Below are 19,115 nucleotides of genomic sequence, written 5' to 3' on the forward strand. Positions count from 1 at the left end.
TAACATCAATTCATATCAAAAGTATGTAGTCTTCCTTATCAATTGGCAAAGCGGTGTCATTTAAGAGCTGTGTAGACTTTCATTGTGAGACTGTGAGAGTGAGGAGAAAGAAACAGAGAAGAAAAAAAGAGGAACAAAAACCCTTAACTCTTCTACCGTCTGCCAAGGTCTCAGCTCATTTCACTCCAACCTCTATCAGGACCATCAGCTTCAAAGCAACCGTTTACACACACCATTACCCTCAAAACAACACAGTCATCAGGAATGGTGTGTGGGTGTATCTGCACAAAATCACTGGTATGTCATTGCAATTTGCATACATTAACGCAGCATTCGGCACAAACTCTGATAAGCCATGCAACTTCTTATCTGCAACTTGGTAATTCCAAGGAGGTCCATTGGGAAATAAAGCCCCGCTTCGAATGTCATTACAAATACTTTGGCGGAGCAGCAACAAAAAGATGGTGCAGATGGAGCAAAACAAAGGAGGAGAAAAACAATGTTTTTGAAACATAGCTTTAATTTGGATGTAATTAAAGATTTTTGGAACATTTTTTGGCTAAATGCACAAGGACTGTAATCAAGAACCTCAAGTTTGTGTTTCAACAACTCTCTGTCGCTCATTAACATCCTAACGCAGACAGTTGCAGCACTGGAACGAGGGAACTGTATGTCTATAAAATAGACGAAATGTTTTTGCAATTCTCCCTTTTCTCTGTCAAAGGTTTTGGATATGTAAATATATGGATATGAAAATGTAACTTTAACTCGCTACAATTGAGCTTGAATTCTGTATATTTCTCTCCACCTTGTGCACAAAACATAAAAATTGTAGTGAAGGGTGATTAAAATGAGTCAAAAGGTTTCACAAAAGAATATTTGAAATATTGCAATCACATCCAAAGAACAATAAAAATATATTGGACCAAATCTGCCAAACGCAGACAATTAAATTTCAATGTCTTTTACAAGCAACGCAACTTCTTAAAGACCTGAGTTGTGGGCAGGACTGTTGGCGCGGAGAAAGCCCTCCCCCATTTCCCGCCATCTGTTTACACGTTCTCCAGCTAGCTTGCAGTCCCTCACACCCCCAACCTAACATTACCAGTACAACAAAAACGGCAAGCAATAAAAAAAAACATCCAGCTGTTCAGTTTTGAACCAGATGCCAGCTCTGGCGAGGAAAATGTAGACCTACATTGATGATAGTTGTCTACAAGTGGACATAACTGAATCCAGCAGAGCAGGGAGCTTGTGGCCTGTCAATAAATAAACACGGAAATGCAATTTTAATCAAAAAATTATACCTACATGTCCTTCATCATGAAAAAAATGCCACAAGAACATGTTAAAAACACCCAAAAAAAACAATTTATCAGGGTGAATTTTATTTAATATCAATAACTTAGTTTGCACACTTTACCTTTGATGAAACATATTCACTGATTAAAATTTGATGTTGCCTTTTTTTTAAACAAAACATGCACATAGCTACACACATGCATTTACAATCTCTTTAGGATAAAACCAGATCCAGAAAATGGCCTTTTACCCGGTTTTCTAAAGTGCATGCTTTGTTTTGTTTTTGGCAGCTAAAAGCACCTCACAGACAGCGGCCTGCAGTTATCCATAGTTTTTGTATCACAGATGTCAAACTATGCACAAAGATGAAATTGCTTACTAACATTACCTTGAAAATGTCGATTTATCACTGCTGCTGTTTCAGAGAAATGATCTAGTTCCTCTTGTAGAACTATCTCAGACTACCTTTTATACCATTTATCCCTGTATTTAATCCCTTGTTTTGCTTGAAAAAAATTTTTTTTTCTTATCTGCGGAAAGCCGTTTCTCTCTCAGACGGCTTGTCTTCCTCTCATTCCCTCTCCAATCTGGTGCTCCCCCCTCCTTTCAGTTGCTGTCTGTGTAAGGGTTTGCAGGTGGCTTTTGCTGGCTGGGTCAGTAACTAGGGGAAACTGGGGAAGAGTTCACTTCAACAGAACGAATGGGAACAAATCGACTTCTATTGCTGTTTGTGAAACAATGTAGGAGAAAAAAAATTTTAGGCTGGGATTACAAAGTTAAACACTCCAACCTGAGGCCTGTTGTCACTGTCTACAGCTTTATTCTTACATCATCTCCTAAACCCGTTTTTGTCTCTTTCGGGGTCACAGGGCTGCCGGAGCTTTTCCCAATCACTCGTGGGTGAAGGACGTCAGTCAGAGCCAAGCCACAATCACATACCCATACACACTCGCATTCACACCTAGTGACAATTTAGAGTAACCAGATAACCTATGAAGCATGTTTTTGGACGGTGGGAGGAAGCCAGAGTCCCCGGAGAAAACGCATGCATGCATGGGGAGAACAACCAAACTCCACACAAAAAGGTCCCCCAAGTCGGGTCTAGAGCCTTGCTGTGAGGCAAGAGCGCTAACCACTGTTTCACTGTGCAGCCCCACAGAATTTATCCTATTCTGATTTATGAAAGACTGTGGCCACATCTGAATTGCTTCCTAACCATCCGGCTCCTCCCTGTTGCTCCAATTGTAGGGGCATTTGAGGCTTTGGTTCTGTCCAAAAGTGCTTTTTTAATGAGGTGCCATAGTGACTTCGGGCTGGCTATCACTCCGCCGATACGGTGATCCGCGATGCACTGTGCCGTGGACAAGAATTGCATTCTTTCACATGGGTGTGGTCCGAAGCATAGAAGTATTGAGTTTTTGTTTTTGCATAAGTTATTAACTTTCTAAAAACAATGATGTCATGTATTTTCTGATTGCTGGTAGCTACTTACTCTAGATGACCAGCGGCTATTGATAATGATGTCAGGCGGGTAGTAACGTCCAAATTTGAAGACACTAATTTTTCCATATCTATCAGCTTGGAGGGATACATGTAGGGATAGGGAAAAGCCGTAGGGGTAGGGAAGCATTTCGGATTCTGCCTTGGTGTCATACAATTCCAGTCGAGCAAAGTGATCAACTTTTAAAACGGTTGGCACTTCCGTGAATTAATAGGGACGCCGTCCACACGTCACTACCAAATCCAAGTCCCTCATTAGTCAAAGTTCAACTGTTTTAACTTTCAATGCGCGATCAATGGCCCCACATTTTGTATGTCGAGCCCAAAACCGGTCATAGAAAATTGTGTAGTAATTTCATGAAAGCGGAAGCCCAAACCACACGTTTACATAAACTTTTCATTGGAAAAGGATGCTTGAAAACGTGTTGCCATGGGCAGTGTTCTCTTATTTAAGAATACTGTGGACTCAAAAGGCTGCAGGGCCATAAAAACCTTCGACAAGCCACAAAGATTTAAAATAACCCAAGCACACAGCTTATATTATTTAATTGGATATAAGCTTTTCTTGCAGAAGCCAGAAACTTTTTAAATGTTTAAAAAATCATGTTATACTTATGCATTTTACACTTAAGTATGTCTGAAAATTCTCCAGACAAAGTGTTAATAATAATCTCTCTAAAGAAGGCTTCCATCTCCGTAAAATGTGTTGTTTTTCTATGGTTCTCTGCTGCTTTGAAGCAGACTGACATGCACCCAGCAGTTGCATCTCTCTACTAATCTCTGCACTTCAAAAAGACATGATAAAGAGGCGTAACAGCCACTGAAGTACTGTAATTATTGTTTACAGTTGCTTCCAAATGACTGAAAAGACATTTCAGATAGAGTAAGTACAGGGAGGGAAAGAATTATTTGATCCGCTGTTTATTTTGCATGTTTGCTCGGGGACAAAGAAATGATCCGTCAATAAGGTTTGTTTCAACAGCGAGAGACAGACTGACAACAAAAACAAATCCATAACTGAAGTATTTCAAAATAAATGGGTTTGCATTTTTACAAGTAAAATATTTTTGATCCCCTGCAAGACTCCTGGCTGCCAGGTGTCTTGGTGGTAATGAGCTGACATTAAGAGACTAAACACAAATTTACAAATAGAAAAAAAATACTCATATATATATATGTATATATATATATATACTCAATTACTGAGCATCCAAACATCTCCACCATGGCTGAAACTAATATCTGTTTTATGATTGCTTTCACACTATCCAATGGATACGGTTTACTCCTAATTTTCACATTTATTTCTTTTGGTGCGTTTTCACTGACCGCACTCTGTGGAGCAAACCAAAGACTGATGTGGATCAAATCATCAAGGAAAAAAACTCACATTTCCACCAGATGCTCACTTAGTAGTGTTGCACAATGAAATGAAAAGCAGCACAAAGAGGAAATCTGGCAGGTCCTACTAGCTGTGACTATCAGGCATCAATGAGTGCCTCCTCCTCTTTACCCTATGATTATCTACGAGACAGAACTTCTTTATGAATAACACTAATTGAGATACTCATGGTGGGCTGCTTTTGCTCCAACGGAAGACATAATAAACATAATAAACTTGTGGTTCACTTCTACTCTGTGTCCTTAAAGACGATCTGGATTCACACATGGTTCACTTGAGTTCTGGTGAGCTTTTGCATTGGCATGAAGCAGACTTTCCCAAAAAAGCAACCCTGGTGCGAATTGAACCTGATCAGTTACTATGATGTCAGGAGGCAAGCTCAAAGTTCGATACCAGGTATAAAAGGTTTTAAAGGTTATTTATTACCAAATATCTAGGTGATAAAGTGAAATGGAAAAAGAACCAAACTTAAGATTCCTTTGTCCTTTACCTGTCCATGTGTCGAAGTCGACAGAACACTGAACCCCACATTGCTCCTGATGGTTATAGATTGGCGCCAGTGTTCAGCAGTGGTGCCGCCAACAGTGTGTGAATGTGTGTGTGTGTGTGTGTGGGGGGGGGGGGGGGTAGAATGGGACTATGACTGTAAAGTGCCTAGGGCCTTCTCAGAACGTAGATATACGAGTATAAAGCTCCGTAAGAGTATACAGCATTTACCATTTTGTATGAGGCCCCGTGCCTCTACCTGCCACGAGGTGCAACAGAAAGCATATGCACACCGCTCTCCTCATTTCTGCTTTGGCAGCAGCAACGCTCCTCCCCAAAAAAGACTCTTTATCCATCACCGCAGCAGGTTTTACCTCTTTTTTGGTTGTTGGCATTTGGAAAGTTCACACAAGGACGGGAATGTTTTTGTGAGTTGAGAAGATGGCCAACACAAAGTGCACTTACAGGTGGGCCACGTTAAACATGTTAACACATTAACAAAAAAAAACATAAATAAGGGTTAAAGTATAAAACATAGCTAAAATATGAAGTTCTGTTCTGCTGTTAGTGTTTACCAATTCAATTACATTATCAGCCAAGTTTATTCATAGAAATACAGAGAATAAATTAATTTAAATACGTCTCTGCTTTAATCTTAAATGATTTTTAGTGTTGTAAGCAGGAACTGTGAGTTTATCTAATCTATCAGAAAGAATGGGACGTTGGGTTTGGAAAAAGCACCGTAACTCTGTTTTTGTAATTTGCTGAATTTGAATGTCTTCTTCAAAAGAAGACACTCTGGTAGTTCTTGGTCCTTTATGTTTGTTCCTTTTCAATGTAGAGATTTCGGACAGAGCCTTGGCATCAGAGAGTGGAGACAAAACAAGGAGGGGAGCTCATGTTTGTTGCACAACAGCAGTGTCAAAGTGGCTAAAGACGCACATTTCTTCCTGGACCACTGGCAGATTTTCATGCAATATGTTGAGCTGAACAAGCTTTCAAATTCTTTTGAAACAAGTGTCTGGGAAAAAAAAAACTTTTTTTAAGTCAGATGGTTAACAGCCATTAAATGAAGGGGAAGTTGAACTGCTTTAAAAAAAGAAACGCAGCACAACTAAACTTTAATAGGCTGGGGCAGGGAGTGTAAAGTCATCTGCTGCTTCTCACCACATCACAGATTCAGCTCTGATTAAACTCTATGCTTGCAGAGCAAAAGCAGAGGAAAGAGAAGTTGGTGGCTTTTTAAAAAAAAAAAAATTAAATCACACTTGTTTTCCTCTAGCTGACTGATGCATATTCCTGGAAGTAAAGTACAACCACCTGTTAGGAGTTGATTCAGCTCACAGCATAATCCTCAACGATCCACCTTGGATTGGTGTACATTTTTTATAGGGAATACAGACAGAACTGGTTTAGAAAAAGAGCAACACTTGTTTATTGAGTGCATTAAGTCTTTTTTGTCCTTGTTTTAGCTTACTGCAAAATCAAATAAATAATAATATTAAAGAAGAGACACCTATAGAACAAATCATGCATCATGGAGTTATAAATAACTGTATACAAAACCATAAATTTAATGAAAACAAGCATTACAGATTTTAAAGGTCTAACTGAGCTTTTATTCTTGAGTTGCTGCTGTACGCTCACTGCCCAGTTTGGGCGTTAGACTCTGCTTCCCAAACACAACATGTTTTTATTGTTTGCCAATAAAATGAGTGAAATCTCCAAATGTAGTGTTTGGATTCTTCCACTGTTTTGTTGCACACATTCAACCAGCTTTACTCCACTTTAAGAAACTTAGTAGTTTCAGTGTTGACCTGTAACTACAATAACACAACAAAAAGAATGTGTCCTCCAGTCTGCAAGGGTCGACTCCGGAACTTGAATCATGCAACGTTCATCTAAGTTGACCTACTTTGACAGTGAAAATCAATTACGCAAATCCCAGGATCTAAACAGTATTTTATGTTTTCCACTTGACCAAAACAATGTTTATTTACTGCTGCCAGCTTGACTCTGCAACCTAAAGATTTTTGTACATTCTGTTTTAAACAAAAAGACCAAAAAAACGAAAACTTTTTCTAAAATCGTGGATTTGATGCTTTAACAAGATGAAGAAACAGTGTAGAGGTGTGTAATTTTAATCACCAGAACAGTTGGTGACCAGCGGAAAAAAACTAACAGAAACTAGGCAAAAAGTATAGATATCAAGTTTTTCAGGAGGAAAAAAAACATGGAAATCATGTAACATATACCCAACAAGGTTATTGTATTATTCATGAAACTTTTAGCTGAAATATTTTAGACCACTGATGCCCCCACCATGACAATCGCAATGATTTTATGCTGCATTGCAGAGTTGGAAGAAGTCCTATTCCTTATTGGGAATTTCAACATGGAAAAAAAACTGTTCCTTACAGGCATCATCCCACAGCGTACTGCCAGTCTTCTACATATATTACTTTTAATGTGAGTCAAAGTAAAATCTTGAAAACCTCAGTTACTAAGCTTCTGATAATAAAAATTTGATGGAACATTTTTTAGAGCAGTAGCAGTTGCGGGAAATGCTGCAGACTTATTAATGAAATCAAAATATATATATGTATATTTATATGTCTTATTCTTCTGAGATATTTTGATTAAAAACAATATTCCGTTCTTTTGCTTTTTTTTTTTTTTTTTTTTACAAGAACAGCCCTAAAGACAGAGTTTTTAACAAGGTACATGCAAAATCCATTCGGTTTACCCCCTTACACATAGAAATAAGCCATTTAAATCAATACATTTCTTTTAATGAGAAACTATATCTAAGCAGACATATTTCTAGACATGTTTCTTAGGCAATAATTTGGCAGAAATTACAGCTAATTTATAAAACCCCATTGTGGATTTTCAAAACTTCCTTTTTAGATTATTTAGAATTCAATTTGAAAAGGAGACAGTTTGACGTTGCATGCTAGTTATCTTTTGATCTATTTTAAAAGCATTTGCAGTGTTTTTATGTTTTTTTTTTTAATTATGATTATCCTGTTTTAGACCAAAATCAAAAAACCTGTCTCATTTTCTAGGACATAGTTTCTGCAGTGCTGCAGTAGTTTAATAGAGATTGGTGGATCAACCACCACTTGTCAAACCGCATTTATCATATGCCCCAGATTCACAATGATTTGAAAAAAGAGATACTCAGAAATGCAATTTCAAGCATAATTTTCTTTGTACCTTTCCTTCATCATGAGAAAAATGCCACAAGAACGTGTTAAAAATGGCAAAAACACAATTTTCATCCGAGTAGGCTTTTAAGTGAAGGCACAAGAAACCAAGAAGTCAGGTGGGTACAAAGCCGTCATTACATCTGGGCTGTATCCATTTAGGAATACTCATTCCAGTTAAATCTGTGGTTGGCAGAGTCTGCCTGTAATGTACACCCTTTGGCTCTGAAAACACACGCCGCCATCATAAAACCTAATTGAAGAACATCATTAGGAATATGCCAGCATGCTCTCATCAAACTGTCTATCAAGAGGATCTCAAACATGCAAGCCAGTCTAAATGATTTAGATAAAAAGACAGCAACTGACAACTTCATTTCTCTACACTACTTTCTTTATTTGGCTTCTATATCCAAACACGGTTCTCTTCTCTACACTCTGTGCCATCAGGGTATACATCATCTTTTTCCAGCTTGTCACAACATCAGTTCCAACAAAACAGAGGTAACAATAAAAAGAAGGAAAACAAAAATACTGTAAACCTGCAAGAGATGAAAGTAATAATATGTCCTCTCTTCTGTTAAACACTGATCAGTTCTCTGCATTCTTCCAGATGAAACCTCAGATGCACCTTTTTACTTTGGATCTAACCCCACCAATCCAGACATGTACACAAGACCCCCACTGCAGCAAAACCCTTTTTTATTTAAAAAAAAAAGGCTTCTGTTATTTCCCCTGGATTAGGTTTGATAAAGTGATGGACTTTAGAAAGACTGACATCACCAAGTGTGAGTCAGACACAAGACAAATAGGCCTAAAGAAATAAAAACCAGGCTTTATATGGCACAAACAAACCATTTAAACAAGCAGCTTAGGTTGAAAATCCACCGTGAACTGTCTTACAAGTCAACACAACATTACTGAAGAAAAACTGAGTGGAAGGTACAACATGTGCTTTTATTCAATATCCAGCATATTTGATCAAAACAAGGGTTTTGGATTTCAGTGAAGTTTTTAGAGAGTTTGAGTCAGTTTTCTTTGTTGCTCATTGGTCTTTATCAGTCATATCCACTAAAAAGAACAAAATCGAATTCTGTGTGAAGTTTCTCAAAACCATTTGAGAAAAATGTTATTAGGAAATACACACAATGTGGTATCATTGCAGAAATCCTTTGGCACTGATCAGCTACTATCAAGATCAGTTCCTTAGATCCAAATGTACTACTTATGTTAAATAGGAACTTAGCTATAAAGAAAACAGAAATGATGCACAAGTTGATTCATAAAAACAGCAAGTTGGGCTGGTTTTTCGTAAAGCAGGTTTGGGCTTGTCAGGTCAAAAACCGACGAAGCAGCGTTCTGACAAAGTTGCAGCGTTCAGAACCGACATGTGTGACAGACCGCAGTCACTTCCACCACCTCTGACAGGCAGGTCAGCAACCCAATGAAAAGTAAAGTAAGTGTACCAGTGGGAGGTGATGGAGAGGACCAAGCTTTGGTAAAACTTGCAGGCATGATGGTCCACAGTTGCTTAAGCATTGCCAACACAAACACTTTGTATGAAGCAACAGAAAACGTTATATAGTTGCAACTGCAACAACCTCCAAAGTGATCGGCTACCTTTCAATGCCTGCTCCCTCTGTTTTCAACAGCTATGTCAGGCTCTTGAAGATTATAATGACAGATATGACACAGTGGTTGGCACCTTTGCCTCACAGCAAGAAGGCTCAAATCCCGGCTAGGACCTCTCTGTGTGCAGTTTGCATGTTCTTCCAGTGCATGTGTGGGTTTTCCCGTCAAACTCTGGCTTCCCCCACAGTCTTCCTGGGTTAGTTGGTGACTCTAAATTGCCCCTAGGTGTGCATGTGAGCGTGTGGCCTTGCAACAGACTGGTGACCTGTTGGATGTATATCCCGCCTTGACCCAGTAGCTGGGTTGGCTTCAGCAACCCTATGACCCTGAAAGCGATTGACAGTAAGTATTTTCTGAGGGTGTATGGGTAGTTTTGTGAGAAAATTCAACTTTAAATTGATGCTATTACAAATGTCTAATGAGCAGTAAATGTTAAAGCATAATCTGAATAAGAAGGACACATCGGACTGTAACTATACTGTGAAATGCATATTTGAAATATGATATTTACCAACATGTAGATAGAAATATCTTAGTGTTTACATGACTCCTGATAGAAAATTACTTTATATTAAAAGCATATACATCCAACCAAATTTCAATGACTTAACCCTAACCTTTAAGAAACGTGTTGTTAAAAATGGCTGCTGTTAGCCATAACTAGGAAAATGTCACACCAAATGTTAATGTATGCTGTATGGCATACAAATAAAGTTTGAAATCACATAAACACAAGCCAATGTTTGTCTGGCATTTCAAATTTTAACGCAAAAAAACTTGGTGGGTTTTTTTTGTTGGTGACTTTCTTTCTGTTTTCCAAGTTTTGTTTTTATTTCAAACCACAGCAACTGACAAAACTCCTAAAATTCAACAATAATCTGCTTATTTTTCTCACTCATATTTGTAATTAACAGCTGGAGTTTGCTTTGTTGTTTGTTGATTACAAAATTCCCACAATCAGCTCTTCTGAAACCAAAAAAGCAACTTCCTTTTTGACAAACATCATCCAAAAAGAACTAAACACGCGTTTACCTTTGGCTCCATGGAGATAAAACTATGACGACCACGACTGGACAATGTTGATCTCTTGATAGTCCGACTATGGAAGAAGTGGTAATGGTCTTTGAGATCACCAATCTGCAAACCAAACACAGACATATTTCACATATTTTATGATAATATGCATTATATGAAGTATTAAAATACATGATTGACTGTTTTCTTGTTGGAGATCAGGCAGGGTTTAAAAAAAAATTAAGAATTGTTCCATATGATGTTGATCTTTTCTTTGTTAATCAGAATTGATACATCAAATGTTTAAAAAAAATTTTACCAAAAAAAACTATTTTATTTCATTTTTATTGTTAAAAAAAATAGTAATTTTACTTGTAAAATTTACTCTCAAGTTTGATAGTTGTATATTTTTATGTGAAAAGGGTTTTTTGTAACTAAATGATGGTTTTAAGTGAAAAAGGAAAAATAGGTTCACATTAAATGTAATCAAAATGCAATTTTGTGAATCCAAATCAAATACATTAAGTACTTTCAAAAAAACCTAATGTGAAGTATTTAAAGATTAATTTCACATTTTTACCATGTTTGTACTTTTATTGATCAATAATATAACCATGTGAAAATATATAGCAATAAATACATTTCATTACAAACAAGCAATATACGCAAGTGACAGGACAAAAGGGAAAACGATGACAGACAGAAGGCCAGCTGCTGAAGGCTGATTAGTTTTAATAATTGATAAAGACCATACAATTCTGCAGATGATCAAAGTGTCATGGCTGCCAAGGGTCTTGTGGTGTGTCACTGATCCATGGCTGCCATCCAAACCACATAGACCGTTGGATCAGCTTTCACCTCATTTACACGCAAACACTCTGGGAACTTACACACTGATAAAATGAAGAGCGCCAACAGGTTAACCTGCAGCCTTTACCGCAGCTTGAAGGAGCCCTACAACTCCCCAACAGTGATTCTGTCGGTTTGATTATTAAGTTTGCTTCAAATTCCCTTAATTAAAGTCAGAGGATTGGTCTGATGTTTTTTTAAAGGCTGTGTTACTTTCACTGAACATAGTTCAATTCAGATACCACAAAATGTGTGCTTTCTAGGCTTTTTGCACATTTTTGTAAATTGTAAATGTTTATACCAATATTTTAGTGGTGTGTCATGCAGAGGTAAAATTCCAGACAATGCAAAAAATAAAATTAACCATCAAAGCTAAAGGGAATATGACACACAGTTTGGCAAATATAAATTCTGTACAATATCTGTGTAATTTCCAGTCTGATCAACTTATTTTTAAAGAGTATGTCTCAGACATTTAAAAAAAGCTCTTTTAACAAGATTCTTTTTGTAATTTATAAGTACAAATTTGCTATTTTTAAGATTTATTTTTCAAATACGACTCATTCTATTTCATTTTAAAGTCCCACTCAGATGAAAAGGGTGTTTTTAACATGTTTCCGATGGACAAAACACATGAAGAAGATTAGCTTTCTTAAAGCAATATTTCTTTATTCAAATCGTTGTAAACCAGATGAATAATGCCGATTAAAAAAAAAAACTTGTAGCAGTGACAGTGACGCAGAAGCTGCAATTGAAAGGCTACAATCCTCCTGCTCTGCTCCATTCCAATGCATCTAGATGATCCATGTACGTCTTCGTTTTCCTCATCCGAGCTGACATCTGGCGCAAATCTGTATAGCTAGATATGTTCGATATTGCTCGCCATTTTTGCTGCACTGGTAATGTTAGCTTGGGGTTGGGAGGTGCTACAAGCTAGCAGGAGAGAATGTAAACAAAGGGATGATGGGAAATGAGGGTAGGCTTACTCCACGCCAACAGCCCGCCCACCACTCAGAGGCAAATTTCTCATTTCTAACTCCTGCTGCTCTGTAGAAACTATGCCCTAGTATACTACGTACGTTTTTTCAGTTTGCCTGAAAACAGTATAATCATATTTAAAAGACCACTGGGAGCGCTTTTCAAAATAGATCAAAAGATGATCGGAGCGGGACTTTCTGTCATTGTGTTTTATATTAAGCAAAACATCATTTTGACTTATAATGAGACAAAATGAATGTATTTAAACGGGTTAGGTGTCTTCTGCTGTGAGTATGCATTGCGAGCCTGATGCCTTGAGCAAACAACATAGCAGGAGGGAGAAGAAATCTGCAAAAATCATCTTTTAAGCTGGTATTGATTCAAGAAGCTCATGTCCGTGTCTGCCTTCAGATTGTAGCTGGCCCTCTAAGTAGCTTTCAATGGCTCCATGTTTTCTCCCATCCCTTCAGAACACCAATTTGGACACACATCAACGTCTGGGGCCTTGTCAGCTGATGTAGACTCAATTTGGGCCAGTGTCTTAGTCTGGGAAGGGGGCTCCATGCATAAGAGGATTACCCAGAATTCCCCAACGAGGTACTCTCTCACTCCATGCCAACTCTTTTCATCCATCCGTCCATCTATCGTCCCTTCTTTCACCTCTTTATTCCACCATCCCTCAGTGTGTGCTTATCTTTGTCTGATTTCCTCTTTCCACCACCATCAAGAACACCACATTGTTCCTCTGCCACATATTTTTGCTCCCATCCCCCCTGTTCTCCTTAACCGCTTTGCATCCCTTCACAAACCCAGTATAGCATTCCTATCATTTTGATATCCCCAGCAGTGAGATCCTGTAGAGTCCCCCACTTGAACATCCAACAACAACAAAAACAAAACCTAGAGTTTCATTTTTCTCTGACTAATACGTGATGTTGTGCTGATAAAGAGGGAGGTGGATGATGGCCGGTGTGTCAGAGTTCACATTAGGCAACATCAGAGCGTGTTATCACTCCCACAGGAGCGGCTTCAGGTTGACCCCGAAACCAGGAAGTGCAGCAAAACTCTTGTCTGGGAGGCGTCAAAGTCCAATGAAGGCTTTACATTGAGATGGAAATGAGGAAGAACAGTGGGGGGTTGTGGGCGACACTCCACGCCACTAGGGAATTCCTGTGAGGGGGTTGGGGGTGAGGGTGAGGGGGGTTAGGACTCGACACATTAGTTGCTGTCAAAGAGAGGGGATAAACGAGGCCATTAAGGCGCACTTGTTTGGGAGGATAGTGTGTGGGCAGGGTTGAGGGGGGGGGGGGGGGTACTTCAATAGCTGTTGACTAGGCTACCCCACAACAACCTGTCAGAATCCCCCCCCCCCCCTTCCTCCTCCTCCCACCTTGGTGCATGCTGCTGAACGCTGGCAAGTGCAGGCATGAAGCGTCCATGTGCATTGGATGTAGTAAAAGTATGTGAGGTCCACATTTGCAGGGCCTGTTCCTCCCAGAGCCTTTCCATATGTCTGAGTGACGAGTGGAACTCCAGGCAGGTCCACATTCTCGGATTTGTTGAATCCGGAACATTAAACGGGATGTCTGTTTAACACATCACTTAAAAAATGTTTATGAATAAGAAGGATGAAATGCCTGATTCTGATGACACTGATGTGATTTGATACGACTTTAGTACTTTCTCATTTAATGCTGACACTACTTGACTGTGATGTTAAAGAGGCCTCTTTACAATACAAGCAGTTTAGATTTAATAGAACCACACATCTAATGCTGCTGAAGGGGAGGGGGGGGTGCAGAAACCAGCTTTCTAAGCAACCATGAGCTTGATTGGGGACGTCTGGACGCCACATCCATGATCAGAAAGCAGTTTTTCACGTCAGGTTTGTTTGGCTGCAAAGAGTTGCAAAGTGGAAGCCCCAGCCAGTGAGGAGGCACCTGTTGTGCCACCCCGCGCCTCTGCTACTTCTCTGCTCGTCTGAGGAGCAGAGAGAGCAACAGGAGGACCCGCGCCAACAGTTAGTACCAGCTTCGCTCGACCTACCTGTCCCATGTTCCTATAACCGTATTTCGCCGCTATCCGGTCGGCTACGTCGGGTCCCCCGGCTATCCTCACTGCCCAGTGGTTGGTGTAAATCCGAGCTTCGCACGGCGGGGACGCAAAGCCCAGACTGAGCGCCAGGACGCACAGCAAGCTTCTCCTCCAGGCGCCGTTGTGGACCATCTTCCCCCACTTTTAAAGCAGACTCTTCTTCTCCTCCTCCTCCTCCTCCTTCTCCTCAGCCGACCAGGCAAACAACCAAACTTCTTTTCTCGCCGACCAGGACTCTCATAGAAACATAAATATCCGGGCAAGCAATAAATAAATAATAAAAATAAAATAAAATAATAGAATCCAAAAGGGAAGGGGGAAGAGGAGCAGAGGAGGGATCAGGAGAGCCCCGAAGAGAAAATTTCCACCTTATGATCCTCAAACCTCTGATTTCCACATGGGAGAGTTGGAAGTTGCCCTCTCTTGGTTCCTCTCTTCTTCCCCCCCTTTTTTTTCCACGGAGGAGGAAGTGCGCGTGTGTGTGCGCGCCGTCTTCGCGCACGACGCCGAGAGTACGTGTGTGCGCGCAGAGCTCCTCAAAGCTGATTTGAACCAGTCGGCTGTCGGGCTCTCATGTGGCGAAATGGCTACAGCGCCTCCCCACAAGTAACTGGATGACACTCTGGAGAGTAGAAACAACTGAAGCGGCGGGGTTTCCCTACTGAACTCCGCTGGGTCTTAAAGAGACCAGGTTCGGGTGCGGCCGGGCCACGCTTGCGCGAAGGGGTCACTTTAGGGCCAGCTTTAAGGCCCCAAATTTGAAAGATATTTCCCCAATTTCAAGTAGAAAAAAATTACATTCAAAGGTCAGTTTAATATAAAGAAGAATTTAAAAACATTTCTAGAAAACCATCCTGAAATACAATCAGAAGTCATTATTTATAATAGGAGAGAAAACCTTGAAGTCACACTTCAATGAAAATTGTATATTTTGTGTTTTTAACATGTTCTTGTGTCATTTTCCAATGCTGGGGGACATACATAAAAAAATAGCTTAAAATTTCATCTCTGAGTATTTCTTTATTCAAGTCATGGTAATTTAGAAGCAGGCGAAAAAACTGCAGTTGGAAAAAGCCTGCAGATGTGACGCAGATGTTTCATTTGGCTCCCTGCTCCGCTCCATTGCCATGCATCCACTTGCAGACTACCATGATCCATGCATGTCTTTGTTTTCCTCGTTTGAGCTGGCATCCGGCTTCAAACTGTACGGCTGGATAGTTCCAATATTGCTCGCCATTTTTGTTGTTAGTGGGAGAGAGTGTAAACAAATACTAAAATACTTCATTCCTGAATTTTAACGTGCAATGTGCAACTATCACATTCTCCCACTAAACATGGTGATGTTTTGTCTTTGTATCGGATGTCTAATGTAATTTTTTATTCTTCATGTATGTTTTTGAGGAGCAGTGGCTATAAAGTTCTCTTAACGTAAAGACGTTTTCTTTGGAGAGATAAAAAGAAATAGATTCCTCTTTTTTTTTAATAATTTTTCAGTGAAAAAGTACACAAAACAAAATTTGGGGACCAAGTGGTCGTGAAAACATCAAGCTCACCTGGATTTTGGCTTTCATAATTGCTTTATAATTGTAAGTAACAATAATAATAATAATCCATTTTATTTAAAGTGCCTTTCATGAAACCCAAGGACACTGAACAAGCAACGGTTAAAAATAGTATAAAGTATAAACATTTATTCACAATTTCTATTCTTAATTATACAGTCTGTACAGAGTTCTGTGACATGACTATGTTTGTTTTGATTTATGCGAGTGTCACGAAGAGCTTATTCACATTTCTTTCCTCTGCCGGTTGTTTTCCGTAGTTGTGGTTGGTTTGTGCTTCATTTGAGGATTAAATTCTGCTCCATTTCTTTGAATTTCTTAATTTTTTTGCATCATTTTGTGGTTATTTCTTACGCATTATAAAATTGAAAAAATATACATTATTTATGTTTAAAATGTTTTTATTGTATTGTATTTTTAAAAGAGCTGTTTTTTTTCTCAAACCCCTTGGCTAACTCACTCTTCCTAATGTTTAAAGGATTTAAATGGTTTCATCGTCTGCATTTGCACGTTGTCTCATTTCAGGGTGATATGCAGAATATTCCCTTCCAACCACAATTCTTTAAATGTCACATCTAAAAGGGAGGATTGTCATTTTAACAAGTTGACACGTTATGTTCTATGCTTGCTCCTAAATGTAAGCCCTGTGGCAATGTTGTCACAGACATATTGATGTCAAGTTAAGTAAACTTTCACCAAATTCCAATCCGCACCAGCAGCAGAAACACATTAAGAAAAAGGAAAATCTTTGCATTTAATTACAATTTTTTTTTTATTCATTTGAGCTTTTCTTTAGTTCTTTTATCACATAGCATATTTGTCAGATTTTTACATGTTCTGTTACATGTTCTGGTTTGATTTAATTTAAACATCACATCCTCTAGTAAATTAATGTCAAACTAACGTAGTTTTTTGTTCACTGGACGGCAAATGGCCAAACTAAATCTAAATAAATAAAATCTTGAACGAGGTTTGAACATTTATAATCAGAAAATATTTGATTATACAGAAGTAAACCATAGGCGTACTTTGTTGAGTCTCTGTTTTGACACTTGTATTTGAACTAATTTATTATTTTTGAAACGCAGCACAAATTACAACAGAGTTTTAGGGCCACGGTGAGAAAAAAAATGCTGGAGGATAATTTTTTGTTCCTCACTTACAGGAAAAATGTTGAAATGTCGAGAATAAAGTCGAAAGGGGAAGAATAAAGTACAAATTCTGTCTGGATTGATTTCTTAATTTGAACCAATAGATGTACCTCTTGTGGATGCTGTTTTTATCCGAACCAGAAATCGAATTAATATATTGGGTCCAAAATCAAAAAACGTTTTCAACCCTTGTGCTATCCTAGGCACTTTGACCTTGGGAGGTGGGTCATCTAGACCCACTAGTCAGTGCGCTAAACCTTTTTTCTTCAATGATTTGTGATCTTCACTGGTGTCCATGGATTACATGAAATCTTTCCACCTTTATCCACCTTTGTCATGGTAGGGAGAACACATCAATGTAAGGGTGGGGTCATCTAAGATAGCACAGGGGTTAAAAAAGTGTGAAACATGAATATGTTGAAATGCAACAACAAAAAAAGCTAAGAGTATGTAGCATTAAATGCACATACATATCTTTAGTTCATAAATCATTTGAGTCACTTCATTTAATTAGAGTAAAACAAGAGTTTTGATGATATGGAGCAGAAGAAAATAACTTGTTAATCTTCAAAAAACAGCAGACAAAATTTATGATGTATTTAGCTCATTATTTCCAGCTGATTCATTAGTCTATCAATTGATTGTTCTATCCATCCATTCTAACCTTTTATTTAGCAGCTATGCTCATACTGTAGTTGGCCAATTTCTTCTTTCTGTCTTTAAATTAAAGTTTTAAGTTTGTTGTTGAGTGATTTTTTTTTAACTTTGCAACTATTTTCTTCAAACAAAAACAATAACATTGTCCTGCTTAGGACAAATAAAACATTAGCACAACTTTACTGGCGAGTTCCTTGTTAAAAGAACCAAACTATAGGATTTTACCAAAAGCAATGACATTAAAAGGAATTAAAATAAAAATAAAAACAGGGATAGTTTTCGTAAGACAAGAAGTTGACTTTAGTATCAAATCCAAAAAATTCAAACCTTTAAGTCTGCCTTTAACACCAGAGCCCCCACTTTCTTTTCAGGTCTTGGCTATCTCAATAACTTGTGTGACAGCTTCACAGCTTCATGTGCTTCTCAAAGGAGTGAACTTCGTGAACCCCAACAAAGCGTTTTTGTCAACATTTGAGAACAGAGCGGTCACGAGTGTCAGCAAACACTCTGAGGGGCATTCCTGCGTGCATTCCTGTGTCTCTCCATTGAAAAAAACCTGAGAATTGTGTATACAGGCTGAACCTTTAAGAAAATAAACGACACAATTACAACACTTCCATGACATCTTACGATGGAAGGTCCCATCTGGAACTTGTTTTGCAGACAGTGTCAAGCTTAGCACATGGGAGCCATGCACCGTTATTTTTTATTTGCTTTCAGAATAGGCATGGTATCTAGTTTTGTCTTTAGTTTTTATTTTTCATTATTCAACAACTAATTTCTTTGAAAAATCTGCCCTTGTTTTTCTTGTCTGCCTCCAAGTCAAGTATATTTCTGCTCCAGTGGTTCCTAGACCCAAACTCTTTGGCATCTGTATCTCCTTGGGTGGGCTTAAAAAGATGTTTGGGGTTGGCCTTTCAACTTCACTTTGACCCCATGACCCTGCAAATGTAGAATCTTGGACTTAATCCACAAAAGGACTCATCACTCACCCACTCTCTGTTGTCACTCCTCTGCATCCTTCTCCCCTCTAAAGCATCCCTCTCTTTTTCTCCACTCACCATTTTTTCTGTCCGTTAGGTTCATTATATGGGCTTTTACAGGCATTCACACATTCTACATTTGTGGAGAGAAACGTTTAAAAGGTTTTGCTCAACACAACTATGTAGCAAAATTCAGTTCTGAAACATTGACTTTTCCCCTGGCATGTAATGTTCTCAATGCATTTTATTATTGGATTTTATCCATGTCAAATGTTTTATACCCTGACATGGAGGCC

General features: G+C 38.7%; 1 protein-coding gene across 4 annotated transcripts in view; it reads right to left on the bottom strand.

The window, feature by feature from the left end:
- pcsk5 (proprotein convertase subtilisin/kexin type 5) overlaps window positions 1–15,074 on the bottom strand; it is a 75,936-nt gene extending 60,862 nt beyond the window's left edge. The window contains exons 1-3 of one of the 4 annotated variants that reach the window (XM_023958410.1): window positions 14,851–15,074; window positions 14,419–14,700; window positions 10,564–10,668 (exon numbers count right to left, since the gene is read on the bottom strand). In XM_023958410.1, the coding sequence (XP_023814178.1) occupies window positions 10,564–10,668; window positions 14,419–14,598 (285 nt within the window). In that variant the 5' untranslated portion in view covers window positions 14,599–14,700; window positions 14,851–15,074. Of the gene's footprint in view, window positions 1–10,563; window positions 10,669–14,418 lie in introns of all 4 variants that reach the window. The other 3 variants (XM_011479095.3, XM_020705868.2, XM_020705867.2) reach the window with 3 other exon arrangements.
- Window positions 15,075–19,115: the final 4,041 nt, after the last annotated feature.

The sequence above is a fragment of the Oryzias latipes genome, chromosome 9, assembly GCF_002234675.1.
Source record: "Oryzias latipes chromosome 9, ASM223467v1".
Classification (NCBI taxonomy): Eukaryota; Metazoa; Chordata; class Actinopteri; order Beloniformes; family Adrianichthyidae; genus Oryzias; species Oryzias latipes.